Raw genomic sequence first — 20,458 nt, forward strand, 5'->3', positions numbered from 1 at the left:
AGAGGAAGACAGGAAAGTGTTTGAAGAGTGTGACAGCATGTGATAGAGAAATAAGGGAGAGGAAAGGAGAGAATGCTTCAGTCTGGCTCATGCAAAGATATCAAGTGGGTGAGACACTTCACCTGATATGTTGGACAGAAGCTGTTAAGATAGGATTAGGGAGGAAGCAAAACACTCTGTCCTTTAACTTCCTCTGTGACTTTGACTGCTCCTCCACTGTTCATCTACCACAAAAAAACAGTAACAGTCCTCAGGGTTCTCACCTGACCAAGCCTTAGCTAGGACCATATGACAGGTTGTAGATCTGAACTACATGAGGAATGCAGCATGCAACAAGGTACAACATCATTGTAAGATGCATGAAAATTTCACTAAAACGATATTCCACATTCAGTCTAGGCAACAGTAAAAATCCCCTTTATGACCCCTTGAAAATCATATCTTGAGTAGACTGGAAAGAATGTCAGGTGAATCTTCTGATGATTAGCAAGGAAACAAGGAAGGGATCACTAGTTAATCTTTACTTCTCCGGTTAATCATTATGGAAGATTCAGATCATGCTTCTGTGTGTATGCACAATTTTGCTTCATTCCTTCACGTAGAGCTATTAATATGAGACTTTAATGGACAGAGTGAAGCTTGGAGCACTCTGTACTGAAAAGCCATATTCTTCTGCTGGTGATTTTATCAGAAGCAACCAGAAATGAAATATTGAACAAATTAAAGGTTTGTGAGTTGTATTTATATTTAGTGAAAAATCAGTCAATCCATCACATTTAACTAAAACCAATCACAAAGATTGTCACAAATAACTTAAACAGCCCACTCATCCATCTGCGTTCAGAAACCACTTTTTCCATTACAAAGTCATGAGAAGGGGGAGGCTAACAGAACAGAGATGGGACATCAGGATCTACTGATAAAGGTCCAAATTATGATCACCTTTTAAAACTTAACATGTACAGAGGATACTGAAAATATTCAGCCACCTTCACTTTCTGCACACTTTATTGTGCTGTACAAGAAATTTTAAATGGCTTGTCATTAATGCTCATTAATCTACACTCAATAAAACATAAAGACAAAGTAAAAACATATTTTCAGAAGATTTTAAATTTATTAAAAGTCAAAAACTGAATTTTCTCAATTCAGACCCTTTTGCTCTAGCACTCCAAATTGTGGTCAAGTGTGTCCTGTTGGCTTTAATTATCCCTGAGATGTGATTGGAGGCCACCTATAGAAAATTGATTGGACATTATTTAGAAAGACACACACATCTACAGTAAGTAGTAGGTCTCACAATTTACACTGTATATCAGGGCAAAAACCAAGGAACTTTGTATACAAAGCTGGACAGTTTAACATCTGCAGCAGAGCGACGGGCATTAAGCAAACTCCTGTCAATCATGAAGAATCCATTGCATCCACTGAACAGTGTCATCACCAGACAGAGGAGTAGCTTTAGTGACAGACTTTTGTCACTGTCCTGCTCCACTGACAGAGTGAGGAGATCGTTCCTCCCCCACATTATGCGACTCTTCAATTCCACCCAGGGGAGTAAATGCTAAGTTATTGTCTGTTTTTACATTGCATTTTTATTACTATTTAATTTAATATATATATATATTTTTTGTATCAGTATACTGCTGCTGGATTGTGTGAATTTCCCCTTGGGATTAATAAAGTATCTATCTCTCAATCTATCTAGACCTCCATTATCAAACTGTGGTGAGGCATAGATCAAGGTACAGGTATAAAACCCTTTTTGAAGCCGTCAGTGTTCCTAAGAGTACAGTAACCTCAATAATTGTGAAATGGAATAAGCGTGGAATCACCAGAACTATTTTTAGAGTTGGGCAACCCTTTCCAAAATGAGTTTTATTCAGGGATGTGACAAAGAAACCAATGGTCACTCTAACAAAGATTCTAACAGTACTCTTTTGAGAACACAGAACTTGTCGGAAAGAGGAACATCTCAGCAGCACTCCATCAAGCACTTGTTTATGGTAGAGTGGCTAGATGGAAGCCACTTTTGAGTAAAAGTTCATTCATTGTCCATCGAGCAGCTGTTATTTCTTTTAATATACAGCATTGCATGAAGATAGCATGCCATCTCGTGGCGAAATAAGGGAAAATCAACCCAAGAACAAATACAGAAAAAAATACAATTTTTGAAAAAGTTCCTTTGGACATCCGCAAGATTATTATGCGTTGGACTAAGTAGCAAAACTTTTTATGATGACCTAAATATGTATTCCCTAAATTCATACTAACAGGGATTTTCCTGTGCTTTTTCCCCACCTAGCACCAATATACGTACACGCACATATTTTTTTGTACATTCGTACTACCCAAAGAATGACAAGAAAGACATGATGAACAATGCTTCAGACTTATAACGAAACACATTAATTTCACAAATAAATTACAATTAAGCTACTTTATCTCGCTAGTTCCCAAAACCCTAATTCAAACACACACACGTTTTTGCGAAGTTGTGAGATAATCCGGAAGTAGTATCTGCCGTCACTTCCGCTGAGCCTGTCATCTGTGGGTTGAGGGGCTGTGCGCGCGCATCTCCTGCATTATGGCTGCATGTAGCCGCTTGTTAAGTTTGGGGATTCGAGTTTTGGCGCAGCGTGTCCCATGGCAGGGACATTCCTGGTTACAGGAGACGGCTCAGCTTGTACGAGTACGCAGGCATGGCGCTTGTCGCTTCCTTGCGCAACTAACTCCGAGAAACAGTGAGTATATGGGACTAAGGCTTGGAAATTTCATTTCATTTGATAAGGGACGAATACAGTTGACACCAGGTAAAAATATAACATGCTTTTGAACGTCAGAAAAAAGGGCCAAATAAAAACCCAATTAAAAAGATCCTCTGAAGAAAATGTAGCTAGTCTGAGAGACTTTTAGACGGATGGCTCACGTTCGAACGGGTAAAAAGTAGGTTGATAGAGATCTAAGGACTGCAACATAGTCTGAGATGAGGCGCTGGATCAAATTTACGATGTACTGTAGTGAGAAGCGACGGCTCCGTTATTAGAGGAATAGATGCTCAGGTAGCCCCAGTGACAGAATGTTTCCTTTAGAAGATTGCCAGGGTCATTGTATATGCTTTGGACAAAAGCGGGGTAGGTCCAGTTGCTCATATTTTAAATTAGAATGAAAGACAATGCCGATTATTTTGTAAACGATTAATCAATCAGCTGTTTTATTAAACTTCTACTATAAATTCCACTATTATTATTAATATATCTGTCTGGCGTAAATATTACCTTTATTCAAGGTGTCTTGCAACATTTGAGAAATACGGTTGGTTGCATTTCTTTTGTTTTTCCAGTTGGAGAACAAGCAAGAGAAGCGACTTGTTTATGGTTACACATTGTCAGTAGCCGGATCTAAACACACAACCTGAAGGTTTGAAGTTCAAAGCCTTAACCACTATTGTCACATTACCTGCCACGGGAGAATAACTGAAGTGGTCCCAACCAGTTTCTTTGTTGACTAATCAAGCAGTTATTTTCCAGTTTGTGTGTTTTTTGTTTTGTTTTTAACTAGCAGGTTGTGCTAAGTATTTATTGAATGAATCAGACATTTCAATGCATAAGAATAGTTTTTTGCTTTTTAGTATTTTTTTCCCTAATTATTTATGCCATTATTTATTAGAAACACACAACACACTGAAACAGTTGCCCTGTAGCAGTTAATGCCACTTTCTAAGGTGTCATTTGTGCTTAATTAATTCTCAGACTTGGGATACCATTAATAGAGCAAACTCCAGAGAAAAAGTGAATTAAAAAACGACAGTTACACATCTAAAGATATAGCAAAAACTAGATTTCTTAATTTCTCATAAAACTCAACACTAATGGGCACAAATTGAAAAGTATGGTTAATTAAACAATGACATCAATTAAAGGAAAAAACAATTCACTTATTGTTGAACTATTCAGAATAAAAACCTGAAGCCACAGAGTTCCACCAGGACTTAACTTGTGAAGCACTGCTGTAAAACATCTGGTAGATGGCCTTGAGTAAACCAGATATACTGCTTTTCCTTGGCATTCCTTTCCAGGATGGGAGTTGACATTCATTCTCGTCTGTGCCAGCTTTAACTTTGAAAGCTAAATGAATGTTCAGTAGTGCAAATTGTTCTAAAGGCTCTTTTTTTTGTTAGTTTTTTAAACCTGAAAGGACTTTACACAGTTTATTGAACCTGATCTGTAGTTTAAGGTGTATTTCTTTGGGGGAGAAAAATCAGCTTCCTGGCGTTGGCTTGCCTGTTTGTGGCAAGCTGTGTATTGCTTTGCAGACTGACTGTTTCTACTATGTATGTGGTTAGATCAGCTATATTTAAAACATTGCATCTTCACGTGTCATCCTGATTGTTTTTTGAATGTGATGTTTTAAACAAAAAAAATTTAAAATAACATGTGTATGTTGCAATTTATTACTGCTAAGTTTTGACAGACCTCTAATTTGTATTTTTCTTTTTAGCAAGAGTTAAAGAGCCACAAGTTGCTGATCCTTGGCATATATATGGATATATACTAGCAGGGGTACCTGGTGCTGCTCGGGATGGAATCAAGTCCTAGTGTAATGACCACATAAATTGACCAAGAGGAGATATTCCGTACCCAAACCAAAATTTTATTAATTGTACCCACCATTGAGAGCAACTTTGTGTACCTCTCCCAAGTCTCAAAAATGCCTCCCAGGGGCACTTTCCTATTAAAGTGTGGGTTCAATCCTTAAATAATGTTTGGAATTTGGTCTTCCTCAGCAGAAACTGAAATTTGCATTCATGCATGCTTAGTTTGCCTCTTACCATTTTGCCAGTTACTTGGGGATGTAAAATTTGAGTAATTTAATTACCCATGACATTGTTAATAAAATGTAATGCTTTTCTCAGTGTGTTAGGCATTTCATAATAATGTGCAGTGTTTTTGGTGTTCCATTTGTTGTAAAGAAAGAAAAGAGTGGGGTCTTAAACATTATCACCCTCTAATGAGAACTCTCTCATTTTATTATGCTACAGTTTATTTAGGTTCAATTGTTGTAATATTTTTCCACTACACAGTGTCCTCTAATCTTGCTACTGTACACTTGCTGGGACTTTTGTTACTACTTTTGGAGTCCACTTAATTGCTTAATAATGTCTATATATAGTCTTCTATACATGTGCTCCTTTATTCTTTAATTTGCTGAAGCTATTTTATGTAGGAGCAAATTGAAGTAATCTCTATGGGGGCTTAGGGGGGTGGGGGGCAGAGTCATGTAGGGCTAGGTGGCTAGAAAGCTCACCTTAGCTCAGTTGCTTCCATTTATAATAACTTCTGTGTCATTAACTTTTATTTGAGAAAAAAATAGGTCACACAAGTATATCTGACTTGAAACAAATGAGATGTTTTTAGAAAGAGATAGATAGATAGAGGAGATTAAAAAAAACAACTAATAATTGAACAAATCTAATGCACTATGGCTGATGGAATATTTTTCTGATTTGGTACTTTAAAATAAAATGAACAATTGTAGGTTTTTCTAAAAAGAAAAAAAAAGTGAAATTGGCCATTGGAGATGAGGTGCTCTGTCATCATTGAATATTCTGTTCTAATCAAGGTACTGCTTGTAACACAATTCAGTAGTCACTGTGAATGTCTAGGACCAGTATTGTAAGTCCATGGTGTTTGCCATGTAGAACACGAAAGTTGATTGACAAACTTCTTTTGGGTTTTCATTTCAGACATTAAATTTAAGCTGGATGAGAAGACGGCACATAGCAGTCTTGAACTCTTCAAGAAAGATACAGGAGTGTTATACTACATGCTGGGTGTGGATCCAACGAAGGTGCCTGCTAACCCAGAGCGTTTTCGTGAATGGGCAGTAGTTTTTGGTGATACAGCTATTACAACAGGCCGTCACTACTGGGAGGTATCGGTTTGCAAGTCTCAAGAATTTCGTATTGGAGTTGCAGATTCTGACATGTCTAGAGAGGACTGTGTTGGAACTAACAATAGCTCTTGGGTTTTCGGCTATACACACCGAAAATGGTATGCAATGACAACTAATGAGATGGTGCCTGTTTCTTTGGTTGGAAAGCCTGACAGGGTTGGGCTCCTTTTGGACTATGATGGACAAAAATTAGCACTAGTGGATCCAGAAAAGCAATCCATTATCCATGTTATGACAGCAAATTTCAAAACCCCAATTTGTCCTGCTTTTGCACTTTGGGATGGAGAGCTGGTAACTCACACAGGACTGCAAATACCCGATAGCCTTTAAAACCATCAAACTTTTTAATTCTATAATACATCAATGAATTAAGTTTTTTTTTTTTTTTTAAAACTTTGGTGTGCTTATACTTGATTTTGATTATGTGTAATCAGCCTTGACGGGTATCATTTAAACAAGGAAGCATCTTCCCAAAGTATCATTTACAACACTTTTTTAGATGTAAATGGAGTTTATATAAAATGCAGTTGTATCCGAGTGAAGCAGCCTGGGTTTAGTACAGTAAATTGGAAAAAAATACTTTCTAATTGCCTTTATATGTGACAAATGAAAAACTAAAGCAAATAATAATAATCAGGGAGAACAGGTTTTGAGTGGTAATTAAACACAGTTGGGTGATTCAAACAAGATGAGCTCAAACGGCATACAGAATTCAAGCTGTTTATACTATAAAGATATACACTTATAGGCATCAAGGTGCTGTGAAATACATTTATATTACTTATGCTGGTTGATTTTCAGTAATAAAGGAAACCGGATGGATGTGAATAAAATATCAGTTGTGGTGTTCTCCTGGTGGGATACATTAGTTTAAAGAAATGGTGAGAACCTTTCACATTTATTTAGGCAATTGCTGTACAATGGTAGTCCTCTTCAGGTGAAGTATCTATTGGTGCCACGTATGTATCAACCAAATTATTTTTATTTTTGTCAAAGTCAACAGTACTGATGAGTCCCATGATTTTAGTAATGTAGTTTTGTGGAGATGCACACAAAACAGATCTAGTAGCTAAGGAATTGAACTATAAAGCACAAGATTGCAAGCTGGATTTGTGTCCTGGACTTGCTGTAAGTTAAGGTGTATTTGGAGCGGCATTCCAATGCAGATTGTAGTTAACCCTTTAATCCCCTACTTAATCTGTGTCTGGTTAATGTTGCACTTTACTGAAGTTACAGTGCCAAAGCAGCAATTTATAAGGTATACAAGTGATATTGCATGATTTACTGATTATTGTAGCCATATTTTCAAAATGTTTTGTATTTATAAAATGAAAACCAACCTATAGGATAGACTTAAGTCCATTATAAATGCAGATATTAAATTTTATTCATGATTTTATGATCGCCTGTACACACTCCTTTTGCTATCCCCTGCCTATACTGACTTCTGTTACTAGGGTCACCAACTGAAGAGATAATAGTAGTTAGCATGCTACATATAAAGTATTTTGGGACATGGCATTATAGAAATAAACATTTAAAAGTGAAATTATAAAACCCGGATATCTAAAAGGGTAATGATAAGTTTGTCATTGTGTTTTCTTCAATGTGGTTTACTTTAAATTATAGCAAATAAAATATTTGTATAATTGTAGAGAACTTTAATAGAACAGAAAAAAATGCCAGCTAAAGGATGAGTTAAGGTTAGTAAATGTTTCATGCAGTGATTGGCCCACAGTGTTCGGTGAATTGTAATTTCCAGTTTGTAAAGTCACTGAGAAATAGCAGTTTGCTAAATTTAAAACTTAAATAAAGAATGTGCAGGTAAATAACAAACAATCATGAGTTTGAAGGAGTTTTACAAGAACATGAGCTGAACTCATTGATTTACTTTAAAAGACTTAAATCAAATCTTGTTTCAGTTTTCACCAGCAGGTGTCACCATAATCATTAAGGGAAATAAGTACACTCCATAGGTACTAAGTAGTATGGTACTTTAATGCTGCAGTGTTTCAGCTTCAGAGACAGTTTCAAAAATCCATGTTACTTTTTGTGTATTGGGACAATGGGACATTTTGATTTTGCATATTATTTACGAAGGACTCGGTTATTTAACAAAAGAGAGGAAGGAGCTTAAATACACACAGAATAAATAAAAAATTACCCTTCAATTTAGTGAATATGATTAATTAATGTATAGTCATGCAGGTTGAAGCCTATCCCTGCACAACCCAGTGCAAGGCAGAGTACAAACAATGATAGAATATTAATTTGTCACAATGTATCCAACCATAATCACTCACACTAGGCCATATTAAAGTTGCAGATTAATATAACGTTAAGGTCTTTATGATGTGGGGAAAACTTGGGTAAATAAAGGGAGAACACGCAAACCTCAACCATTTATTAAAACAATTTATCCACTTCAATTTGATGAAGGGAATAAACCTAGACTGTTGAAAAGCTGTCCACTGGACTATCCGCTGACAGCTTTATTACTGTGCTTTCTTACCTTTCAGGTAACACTTTCTTTGTAGCATTTTTGGTGGGATCACACTGTGCCACACCAGTTTAGTCTGGCTGAACTGACCTGCAGACAAACACAGAAATACACTCACGTATAAGTAGACTAACACTACTTTATGGATAAAAATAATAAAAGGTACATAGGGAAAGCAGTTTAGAATGGAAGAGGGATACCATACAAAAAAGGAAAATATAGAAAACCAACCCCATGCATCAAACTCATGGAAAGAAAGTTCTGGCAAATGTTGGCTAATTGAGAACACCGGGGCCCCACAAAACGTCAATTTTAATGAAGAACAAGCAATTTTAAAGCAGCATGCTTCCAAATTCATGTGCTCTCATATAGAAGGGTGTTTAATGCCCCACAGTCGAAAGAAGCTCAACTGTAAAAAAAAATTAATTGAACTCTCCCATGCCCAAAGACTGGTACTGTAAAAATTGTACTTTAATGTGATGTCAGCAGCTAAGGAAAAAGTGGAATTGAGCTGTGATACATTGGTAAGGTTACTGCCTGTCTGGTACAATGTCCTGGGTTTGAATTGTAGACTTTTCTCCGATTGTGTGACATTTCAATATTCTTGTCCATTTATTTTTCTCCTGCATCCTAAACGCATGGAGGTTACTTGATATGTAGTTCTGTGTTCGTCATCTGTGGTGTGTTTGGCCATCTCCTCCTTTGATCATATGCACAACTTCAAAATATACCTTCACAAACCTTGGAGTTCCCTGATTTACATTTCTAGGTGGCCATCTTCTTCATGGTGCCAAATCCTTCATTCTCCTGCCTGAGAAAATAATAAAAATCTTTGCAGCCCTCTCGCCTCACTTTATTGAAAATATCTGGCAGCCTTGCAGATGTCCCTGTCTGATCACAGTTCATTACAATCCTGTTTGATTAGTAGTACAACATATTTTGGTTCAGCACATATAATATCACCCTCATTGGCTCTTCTTCCACCTTTGTCTGTTGTTGATCTTGTTTTGCCATTCTGGGTCCCACCTTTCAGCACTCCTTTTCCTTCTAGACTTCTGATAGTTAAGTATTTCATGCAGTTCTTTCCAAGCTCCATGTGGTTCTTCCGTGTACTACCCTTACTCATTTAATAGCTACTTCCAAAATTTGTAGATCAGTGGTTTTCAAGTTCTCTGCTGCGAATCCTTTTGCCTGCAGGTTTTTATTCCAGGCATTTCTGCAATTGGCATGACATTCATATTTTTATATTGATCTCATTGTTTATTTATTTGACTTACAAATGTTCACAAATGTTTGGATTCATAGTTTTAAACACTAATTTCTTTTGCTGTTTTATTTCTAATGTAACCTTTACTGTAGAGTTCGCTGTCTTAATCATATGCAAATACTTATTATTTTTCAAGGTGACATACAACGTTTGAGAAGCAATTATTGGTTGCATTTCTTTTATTGTTCTAGTTGAAACAGACAGGTGAACTGCCTTGCTCATGGCCACACAGTGTCAGTAGCAGGAATTAAACCCATAACATCAGGGTTTGAAGTTCAAAGTTTTAACCACTATGCCACCCTGCCTTCTATGTTTAAAATTAACAATAAGAAGTGCTGAAAATAAGCAGGTGCAAACAGAACAGAATGTTGAAATGGAACAATTACTTCACTGCTATTTTCACTTGTCTCAGTAGTCTCCCCTTTAGCATTCAGTGTTACCAGCATTTTGATACAATTAATGTAGTGAACTCAATACAGAAAGGTGAATTAAAAGAAAAATGACAAAGGGAACACGAAAACTTAAAATCTGGAAAAACAGAAAATTCAGAATTTCTTAGAATATAAAAATGATTTTAAAAATGACAGGTCACAGAACAATGAGATCGGTCAGCAGTAAAAATGACACACAGATTGTAAAATTGGTTGGAATAAAAAACCCCTGCCACAGAAGTTCCCAAAACTGAACTTGGGAACTACTTAATTATTAACACTGTTTGTGTCCGATTTCCTTTTCACCAATACAAGAAACCTTTCATCATCTTTCATCCCTTCCTGGCAGTCTTGGTTTTAAAACGGTCTTACAAGGTGTATCTGCTATTGTGTAATCAGCCAGAACAAATGCCACAAGCACTGTAGTTGCTACCTTTTTCCTAGTTATTCTTTCATTTGCTGGTCCTTTTCTGTTTTACCTATCCTATACCCCTCTTTGCTTTTTTATAGGCCAAAACCGTATCCACTACCCAGCTTTCATAGCCCTTTCCCAACCCTGAATGAGTCATCTGACCTAGAAGATGTGTGATGTTGTAGTTAGGAGCGCCAAGTGAAAAAATGTGTGTGGTCTGTGATTTTTCTTGTTTTCTCTCCGATGTCATGTATTTCTAATTTTGTCACAAACATCTATAGCTGCTGTTCATCCTAAAGCACTTTAGCTTTTGTTCTTCTGTGCAGTTTAAAAGAGGAGAACTAATGGTTGTTAAGATGCTTGGAAAACGATACCAAGTCAAGCTGCCACATGCTCATTCCATTACTGTCCACCACTTATTTACTTCTAGTTGGGGCCAGACTGGGTCATCTGTTCTCCAGTATCTTGCATTCCACAGATGGTTCAAGTTCATGCCTCTTTTGTACTTGTCACTTGCCCACTTGACAGCTGCTTGCTCTTTGGCAATGCTCAAATTTCTTGTATGCATGCTTAGGATTACTCACATTTATCATCCTTCACAGTCATTAACTTTTAATGCTTTTAGGCCTGTTTTCATTCATATTGGCTTTTCTTATTTATCAGTCCAACACTGGGAAAAATCTCAAATTTGGATAAATTAGAATCATCAATCTAATATGCATATCTTTGGGATGTCGGAAGATATTTTGTTAAAGGAACTTCAGGAAGAGGATGTTCCTCTTTTAATCGGTAGATCAGTCAGCTAAGCTTATTGAAAACAATTTTACATAAAACAAGTGAACACCTTACTCACTCTGTGTGATTAAATTGGAATTTTGTAGCATCCCCTCTACTATCCCTGCCTGTGTGACCTCAGCTGCGCTTCCCATAGCTACAAAGAAGCGTGGCTTTAGCAAACACTGTCGTAAATGTTTCTACAAACTCTGCTATGTGTGTATTGTTTTCTAAAAGTAAACATAAAATACTCAAACCTGCTTATTCCAATTCAAAGTTGCATGGTGTCTGCTTTCCAAGCAGCATCAGGTGCAAGACCACAATTCCTACTTTTATCTCCAGGAAGTTGGTTTCTCAAGTCCAGTGTTTTCATTTACAAGCCTGTAGCTACAAAATCTAAAACTCAAAACACACATCTAAAATCTATGAAAATCTATGTGCATATTGGTTAATCTTGCCTGAAGAAGTCTGTGTTGCCTCAAAAGCTTGCATATTGTAATCTTTTTAGTTAGCCAATAAAAGGTGTCATTTTGCTTGACTTCTCACTATGAACATCCAGAAATTAATATTAAGAATAAATAAGGAAAGCAAAACAACTTTTGTGTATAAAGTTCTACCACAAATATGCAGATTGCAGGTCTGCAGATTAAAAGTCATTTTCAATGAGGACAATTGATATTAGTTAATCTGCCACTCTTATTTTATTCTTTAATCTATTTGGCAACCCTGTCACAAGTTGTTTACTCATTTAATTTTCCATATGCCTGTAGTATATCATAGTATATAAAATGTAGAACTTACCAATAAAGGAAGCTGAAATTAGATGCATCTATCAATGTACATTATTTGGAGGAAATTTAATTGCCACAGAGAATTTTACAAGAAAGTAATAAAGCAAATAACACAAATAATACCCATTTTGTATGTGATGGTGTATTTAATAAATGAAAAACAGCCTTGTTTTTGAAATTCTTTTCTCACTGCATTTTTCACATGTGTATTGGATATTAATTAAGGCAACAAAAAGTTAAGTATAACAGACAGCAGAGAAGTAATTTAGCAGCAAAGTATTCAGTTGGGAAAACTGTAGCAAGAGTTCATTCAAATAGCAAATACGGAATTATTAAGTAATAAATATTTGTATATTTTTAACTTATTTGATCAGTTTGCGCATCTCATCTTGAGAAGGTTCTACTGTTATGTTACAATCTGCCACGACTGTGGCTGTTATTTGAATCTGCTGTGTCACACAAGTAAGATTATCTGAGGATATCCGGACAACTTCAATGCACTTTGAACATCAATGCATCCTTGGAGCCAACTCAGAAAATGATGGTAAATCCAAAAGACAAATTTCAATCATAATTTATTCACAGAATTTGCAGCTACAGTATGTGCTTTTTGTAATGATATCTCTGTCAAATACTGTGGGTAGGATGCATTGACTGTATGTATATCTCGGCAGAAATCCATCTATGCTTCTTTGAACCCGTTAAAGCCATAAGATGACAATATTCATCTGCTATCCAGGCACTTTACAACAATACAGTAGATCTTTGATTTGCAGTACTATGTTGTCGTAGTGAAGCGCTTCACTACATGAAAGATGAAGATGCACTTGGCATTTTAGAATGATCTCGGCAAAAAGAAAGTTAAAAAATGGAAAGTTTAGTGTTGATGAGTGGCTAGCACAAATATGTAATTTATGTTTTTATTAAATTTTTTTGCCCATGAACACCTTAATTCTAATAATGTGACACAGAGACTTTGCATGAAAACAGGAATATCAAATAATATGAAACAAAAACAACATGGCTAACAATTCACTAGACATCAATTTTGGTCAAATTGTTCATGTCATAAGAAATCAGTTATTAAAAATGAAAAGTCATTGAACCACAGAAAACGATCAGGGAAAAAGAGAGCTGAAGACTTAAATAATAAAGGCCATGAAAAGAACACACTGTCGAGCTGATTTCCGATATATATGCTTTCCCTATGTTTGATTTTTTGGATTGCAAAGTCAACTGCTTGATTTTTCTGTGCTTTTGTTTTTCTCCCTGAGTAAGATACAAAAGTAGTATTTTGCACTGCAGCAAAATTTCTACTGGTAGCCAAAGCCGAAGCAATAAGATACACACTATCATGCTCCCAACAAATATCATGTCTGCTGAATCTTCAACATTTTTAACAGACATTGTTGACAACAAATAAACTCTGCACATTCTAACCTTCTAAATGTCTGGCTCTCTATGACAATTTGTAAGAAGTCTTAATAGACTATGGATGAATTTAATTTATCACAACTCCTAAAATCAATGAAAGTCTAAGTGCATATTGGTTATATAAATATATAAAGCAGGTTAGAATGTTAAGAATAAATAAGGTTGGCAAAACAACAAAAACTGGAACAAAAAAATCCAAACAGCAGGTTTACTACTTTGTTTTGAATGAGTTTTACGTATGCTCTGTTGGGTTCCTCATTGTTACACAGAATTGCTACATTCTGCACTTAGTTTTGGTTCCAGTGATTCAACCCACGATTTTTGGATATCTTTCAATGACCCAATTTAGCCCATTCAAACCATGCTCTCCAATGTCTCCAATTTACTAAGGTCCTCCACCTCTGATCCTGGATCAAGCATGGCATAGCGTGTTTGGTAATCCTTCAAATAATCTGCTACCTCTTGATGCCCAAACTGAACAGCATCATCGAGGGGGCTATTACCCCACCTAATGAGGGAAGAATTATATAGTTAGGGAAGTGAGTTTGGGGATGCATAAACAAGAAATTTAGTGATCAATTGGCAACTTCATATGTGACAAAATATAATTAGATTTAAATGTTTAAAGTTTGAGGCTGTTAGAGGACTATAAAAAAGGGGCACATTAAAGCCTGCTGAGCAATTAAAACAGATTAACAGTGCATGCCTATAAATGTGACTGGTCATCCAAAGGACAATTTGATTCCAGATAAGTAAATATATTGGTCTCCTGTAGGACAATATTAAATAACAATCAGTAATATTACACAGGAAAACATTGTGGTCTCATTCCATAAGTTGAGCCATAGTGAGAAAAAAATGTAGAAAAAAGGGACATTTTTCCTTGATTTACAACTCTGCTCTGCAGTTTAAAATTATAAATTGAACAATTCAGATGTGATTACAGTGCACATTGCAGACTTTAATGGAATTTGTATACATTTCTGCCACACCATGTACAAATTACAACACATTTTATACATTGCTCCCCCATTTCAGGGCCCATACATTAGAGAAGGCACTGTATAAGGAGAACAACATGGCAAAATGCAAATAAAAGTAAGCTATCATTAATGATAATTATTTTTCCTGGATGATTTAGTTTTTCATGTACTTTAAAGGAAAAGCTGAAATCCTTCCTATCCTTCCTGACTAATTCTTCTCTAGTTTTGTGTTTTGCTGGTGTCCTTGTTACTACTGGTAGCAGGCATTACCTGCAGCCAATTCAGGTTGCACAGGTAGTCCAGCTCCTCCAGGATGGCACATCCATTAATGTGGCATTGCAAGATGGTTTGCCGTGTCTCCCAGCGCAGTCTCAAGAGCACGTAGGAGATACCAGGAAACAGGACATTAGTAGAGGAGGAACAGGAAGGGCCTTGCCAAAGCCCTACAAAGTGACCTCCAGTGCGCTACTGGTGTGCATGCTTCTGACTAAAGTGTCAGAAACAGACTCCGTCAAGGTGGCATGAGGGCCCGACGTCCTCACAGCCCATCACCTTATAGCTCAATTAGCATTCACCAGAGAATACCACAAATGGTGCCCCGTTCTCTTCACGGATGAGAGCAGGTTCACACAAAGCACATCTGACAGATGTGAAACAGTCTGGAGACACCATGGTGAACATTATGCAGCCTGCAACATCATCCAGCATGCCTGGTTTGGCTGTGGGTCAGTGATGATCTGGGGAGGGATCTTGGAAGGTTACACAAACCGCTGTGTGCTAGAAAATGGTACCTTGAATGCTGTTATGTACTGCCATTGTCAGAGCTTTGTGATGGATGGCCGGAACCCTTGCCCGGCCGGGACGCCCTGTAGTGGAAGGACCGGAGGAGAGACAGTGTTTTGGGCACTACCGGCCCCGGGACTCTAGAGGGCAGCTGCCCTGGCTTGCTATACGGCCACTGCCTGAGGACACCTGGATAACTGCGGAGCCCTTAATTGCATCTGGAGTACTTCCGGGTGCCTTACAAAAGTAGTCCGCAGCCACTACTCCAGAGGCCAGAGTTGGGTGTAAGAGGACCAAGCCTGCAAGAGGAGGAGTGGTAGCGAGAAAGGACTGTGAGGAAGGAAGAAAGAAATGTGCTGTAAGGGTGGGAAGCAGGGGGAAACTGTTCCCAAATAAAAATAAAGGTGTGTGCACCTGCACTTGTGTCCATGCTTGTCTGTTTCAGGTAGGGTGGCTGACACACCCTCTGGTGGTCCATACCTTACACTGGTGCAGTGGGCCCTAGGTTCCTCCTGGTGCAGGACAAAGCCTGGCCTTATGTGGCCAGTGTTTGTAGACAGTCCCTGGATTACAAAGGTATTGATGTCACTGTCTGACCCACACGTTCACCATACCTGAATACAATTGAGAACCTCTGGGATGTTATGTATCGGTAGATCCAATGATGCCAAGTAGCACCACAGATTGTCCAGGAGCACACTGATGCCCTGATCCAGGTTTGGGAGGAGATCCCCCAAGACACCATCTGCCATCTCATCAGGAGCATACCCAGATGTTCTCAGGAGTCCATACAGGCATGTGTGTGAAATTATGTGTTATTATGTGTAATTATGTGTTGTAGTAATGAAATTCACACAAGTTGGATCAGCCTGTGATTTCAACTTTTCACTTTGATTTTGGTGTGTTGGGTTGGTGATTTTGATTTCCATTGACTTCTTCTCAAAAAATGACACACTATTACTCAGTAAAGATTTTCCACTCTAATCACACATTAGATCTTGATGGATAAAATATTCAAGTGTTCCCTTAATTTTTTGGAGGAGTGTATGTTTGCTTCAGATAGGGTTACATTTCTTAAGCATTCAGCTCTGACTTATGTCCATTCATTTATGGACACAGTCATCATAACATTCTACCAAATTTGTTCTCAATGAAGCCTGGCCTCTGAGTGTTTGGTCACATGACAGATTCAATAAACTGATGGCAACTGACCAGTTTGCTAAAACTGCATCCCTTTTGTCAGTAAAATGTGGAGATGAAGTCTTGCTTCTCAACCCCTGGAAACATTTCTTTACACAATGAATTTAAATTTAACCATTGCCTCCAGGCCATCTCCTCTTTGGTGAAGGGGATGCTATGTTCTTATCAGAAAAGGTAATTTGGCTGGCAAGACAGGTAACATTTCTCTTGAAGTATCATTATATATCTTAAAGAGGCAGAAACTATAACAACGCACTATAAATTCCAAAGAAACATTTCTAAGACTGGCATCTTTGCTTTTCAAACGGTAGAAACTCTTGAATGTGTTTCACAACATTAGTTTAAAAGCTGTGATAACTGTTCTGTATATAATTTTTAATTTGTCATTAACAAAATTATTTAACAAATCTATGACCATATGAGTTGCCATGAAGTTTTTTGGGATTTTTTTTTTTTAACACATTTAATATGTCCGTTTAGAGTTTATACCACATGGCGCACAAATAAGTAGCCCAAACTATGGAGTACATGTTGACATAACCTCCATGACACACTCATCTGTTACGATAATCACTACATTGACTTATGGCATCTTTCCATACGATTTGCAACATTGGCAACAACCTCTAGAGCATGGACAGAAGGTTTATGTGTTTTGGTGCATTGTTTACAGAACTGAAGTAAACCACTCCTTAATCGACTTCTAAATTGTGCAACAGGATCTTGTTTTACAAATTCCTTGTGTGTCAGTTTGAAGTAGCCTGTATGAACATATAGCTCTACAATGGAATTAAAGTGTTTTAATCAAAACAGCAAGGTTTCTCTTCAGTACATAAACACAGATAATATAACTAGCAAAATGTGCATCGGAGCTTTCTGCTGCTTCACCTGACTATGCTTCTATTTGTTAAAAGCAGGGTGCTGTTACTTACTGCATGCATGGATACTTTTTATATGCCACTCAGTACAAAATAAGTAAAATACTCTTATGCTGTACCTCACTCTACAGCAACACACTTTACATCAGTATATGCCACAGCTAGAGAATATCCATTTTTCCCCTTACTAAATATATCTTCTGTTCACTTTTATAGGAAAGCAGCATGCATTTACAGAATGAATCTGGAGAGCTGTGACCAGCGAAATGATTTCCAGTTGTGATTTCAAATATCATGAAACACTGGCCATAGTTTTTAAAATTTCTGAGGGGTACTTTGCATGCCCTTATTGAAAATACATACTTTAATATTACTTTAATTCTATAAAAATGTAGAATGATTTATAGGTACTATCATCAAGGTGGAGACACCTTTTCTATTAAGACCAATTTATGAAATATTAATTTAGGCTATCACACATTGCTTTGCATTTCTTTTTATGGATATCAGCCTTTTCCAAACGAGCATGGGCAGAAGTATACCATTGCAAATTTTCATACAGTTACTACTTTAACTAAGGAATGAGGCAACAGTGGCTTTTTAAGCACATACCTGTCTTTTGTGAAGGGATTCACCTTGCAGCCATCTACTAAGAATCTCACAACTTCCATGTGACCTAAAATTTACACCACAGTGGGATCCAAATTAGATAAAACAATAAGCCATGTTTAATAAATAGCAAACACTCAGCCTAACTAACCTTCAGAAGCAGCAACATGTAATGCTGTACGAGAGTCATAATCCTTCTGCTCCATATCCATTGCAGACAGGGCAAACCTGTAGGGAATGAAAGATAAAGTGATAAAGTCCGAAGCAAAAGGTATGTTGCAGAAAATTCCAGCATGAAATGTAAGGTATACAAACCTCCTCAAGGCTGAAACATCCCCACTGTATGCTGCAAATAGCAAATTCACAACTGACTTATTCTGTAAGGAAATGGCAAACTGGATTATTTGCATGACATTTGATTGCCTCAGTGAACAAAAGACTAAAGTGGATGAAAAATAGTTGGCTCTGTTGACAAACAAGTTTACAGTGCAAATGCTATACTAAGCACTTAATGCTAGTTCCTTATACTATTATTGACTGATTCTTCGATTATAAGAACCCTAAGAGCCCAATTGTAAGAAATGTCTGCATACTTAGTGAGCACTATATTCAGTATAATGTTAAAATGACATCATCACACATGACCGGAAGGAATATTTGAAAAAGACACAAATATTTATTGTACAATGAAAAAAAGTTACAAATACAACAGTTGAGGATTTATCCTGTGCTTTGGACACAGAAGCAAATTGCAGACACACAGCCTTCCATTTTGCACCAGCAATGCAGTAGAAGCAACATACCCAGACAGTGAGTGGAGTCTCCTTGTGTTTTAACTATAGAGTTGACTGCTGATGCCATCAATTGACTCTCTTTTTAGTATTATATCTTGTATGAGAGTATTTTTCCAACCAGTGAAAAATGAGAGAACATAAGACTTAACTGCTAAAATACATTTTCAGAGTGCAATTATCCATCACATTATAAACAGAGAATATCTTTTTTATACTAACCCGGATATCACCAGGCTCCCTTCGTGGGTCCAGTTTCTTAGCAAAGTGCCTCAGATTGTCATAATTGTGAAAGTTGAACAAAGACACTAGCTCCTAGGAGACACAATTGAAAAAAAAGTAAATACTGAGCTGTAAAGAGTACGAAAGAGTTAAAGCTATCTGATTATTTAAATGACATGAGCAGCACAAATATTTTTCCACTAAAGGTAATGACAAAGAAAAAATTAGAAATAAAGAAATTATGGAACTAGTCATATATAAATACATAGAATAGAAATTTTAAAGAGTCTGAGATTCAAATCCCCTTTAACACCATCTATTTGTATGTCATCATACAGCAAATTTTTTGGACAGATTTAAAAGTGATGTGTAAGTACAATATCTCTTGAAACTTTCTTTAATAGATTTAAGAAAACTCTTTTAATAACATATGGAACAGCTAATTTAACATTCAAATTAACAATAACAAAGTAAGGTTTGAATCCTATGATTGGCTATGTCTAAGTCTGCATGTTCTCCCTGAATCTGCGTGTGTTTTCCTCTGGACTTCTCCCAACACATGCATATTAATCTAACTGGTAACTCCACAGTAGGACTGTGTGAGTATAAATGTGGGTATGGGAATGAATAGACCTTGCAATGGACTGGGGCTGCCTCTGGGCTGTTTTCTGTTGTATCCGAAATTCTGCAGGGTTAACCTCTGGTCCCCACAAACCAGAATTAGTTTAAACACGTTTGAAAAAAATTTGTTACACTGTGTTAAGCACAAAAACACACAAGGTGAAGTATAATAATCACTAATCATCAATATTTTATAATAGTGCCATTTCTACCATTTTATTCTTTAGGCTACCTTTTTTATAGTACTTTTTACAAAATCAATTGCCCATTTATATTCACATACAGTAATGTTTCAAGTAATTATTACTTGACAAAGCACCACTATCACGTTAATGTCTTAATGAATTAAAGAAATTCACTTTCATATAAAGGACTGTCTTTTTAGATGCTTTGGTTGTTGCTTGTGATATCCTTTGCAGACTAAAGCACGTCTGTGGATTAAGTTCTGAAACTGTAGAAATAACTTATATTTTACCATTTTTTATTAGCAGAACTCTAAAATTTCTACATATTGAATTAACCCTATATTTTTAACATTAAATGATTATACCACCACACGACATAATGAAATATTGGAAAAACAGAAGGTTTATTCTATGCCAAGAACATATTCAACGTGGTTAGTATTTTTTATTCAAAATTGAGAAGACTTTGTTTCAGCTAAAAACTGAAACAAAAAAGTCTGAAGCCAAAACAAGTAAAATATAAATCAGAAATCTTTTCATTATTCAGATATAGCTCTTTATATTATTGTTGTGTTGTGATTTCCTGGAAATGTGACGTTTGAAGGGTATGTTCAAGCAGCAG

The 20,458-nt window shown here is 36.7% G+C and overlaps 2 protein-coding genes across 4 annotated transcripts in view; one reads left to right on the forward strand and one right to left on the reverse strand.

Annotated features, from left to right (window-relative positions):
* Positions 1 to 2,529: 2,529 nt before the first annotated feature.
* On the forward strand, positions 2,530 to 9,295 carry LOC120525177 (SPRY domain-containing protein 4-like). Its single transcript, XM_039747261.1, has 2 exons — positions 2,530 to 2,744; positions 5,747 to 9,295. Exons 1-2 carry the CDS (start codon positions 2,588 to 2,590, stop codon positions 6,283 to 6,285), a joined length of 696 nt encoding a protein of 231 aa, XP_039603195.1. The 5' UTR covers positions 2,530 to 2,587; the 3' UTR covers positions 6,286 to 9,295.
* Positions 9,296 to 12,021: 2,726 nt separating this feature from the next.
* gls2b (glutaminase 2b (liver, mitochondrial)) overlaps positions 12,022 to 20,458 on the reverse strand; it is a 66,707-nt gene continuing 58,270 nt past the window's right edge. For all 3 annotated transcript variants that reach the window (XM_039747258.1, XM_039747259.1, XM_039747260.1), the window contains exons 14-18: positions 19,031 to 19,123; positions 18,333 to 18,394; positions 18,169 to 18,245; positions 18,021 to 18,084; positions 12,022 to 14,072 (exon numbers count right to left, since the gene is read on the reverse strand). In XM_039747258.1, coding sequence (XP_039603192.1) covers positions 13,919 to 14,072; positions 18,021 to 18,084; positions 18,169 to 18,245; positions 18,333 to 18,394; positions 19,031 to 19,123 — 450 coding nt within the window. In that variant the 3' untranslated portion in view covers positions 12,022 to 13,918. The remainder of the gene's footprint in view (positions 14,073 to 18,020; positions 18,085 to 18,168; positions 18,246 to 18,332; positions 18,395 to 19,030; positions 19,124 to 20,458) is intronic.

This window comes from Polypterus senegalus, chromosome 3 (assembly GCF_016835505.1).
Source record: "Polypterus senegalus isolate Bchr_013 chromosome 3, ASM1683550v1, whole genome shotgun sequence".
Lineage (NCBI taxonomy): Eukaryota > Metazoa > Chordata > Cladistia > Polypteriformes > Polypteridae > Polypterus > Polypterus senegalus.

What these genes read in the sequence shown, in the direction of transcription:
- LOC120525177 (XM_039747261.1), top strand. Translation starts at nt 2,588, where the DNA reads ATGGCTGCATGTAGCCGCTTGTTAAGTTTGGGGATTCGAGTTTTGGCG. An exon ending in GCAACTAACTCCGAGAAACA is followed by an intron (nt 2,745 to 5,746) that starts GTGAGTATATGG and finishes TTTTCATTTCAG; the next exon opens with ACATTAAATTTAAGCTGGAT.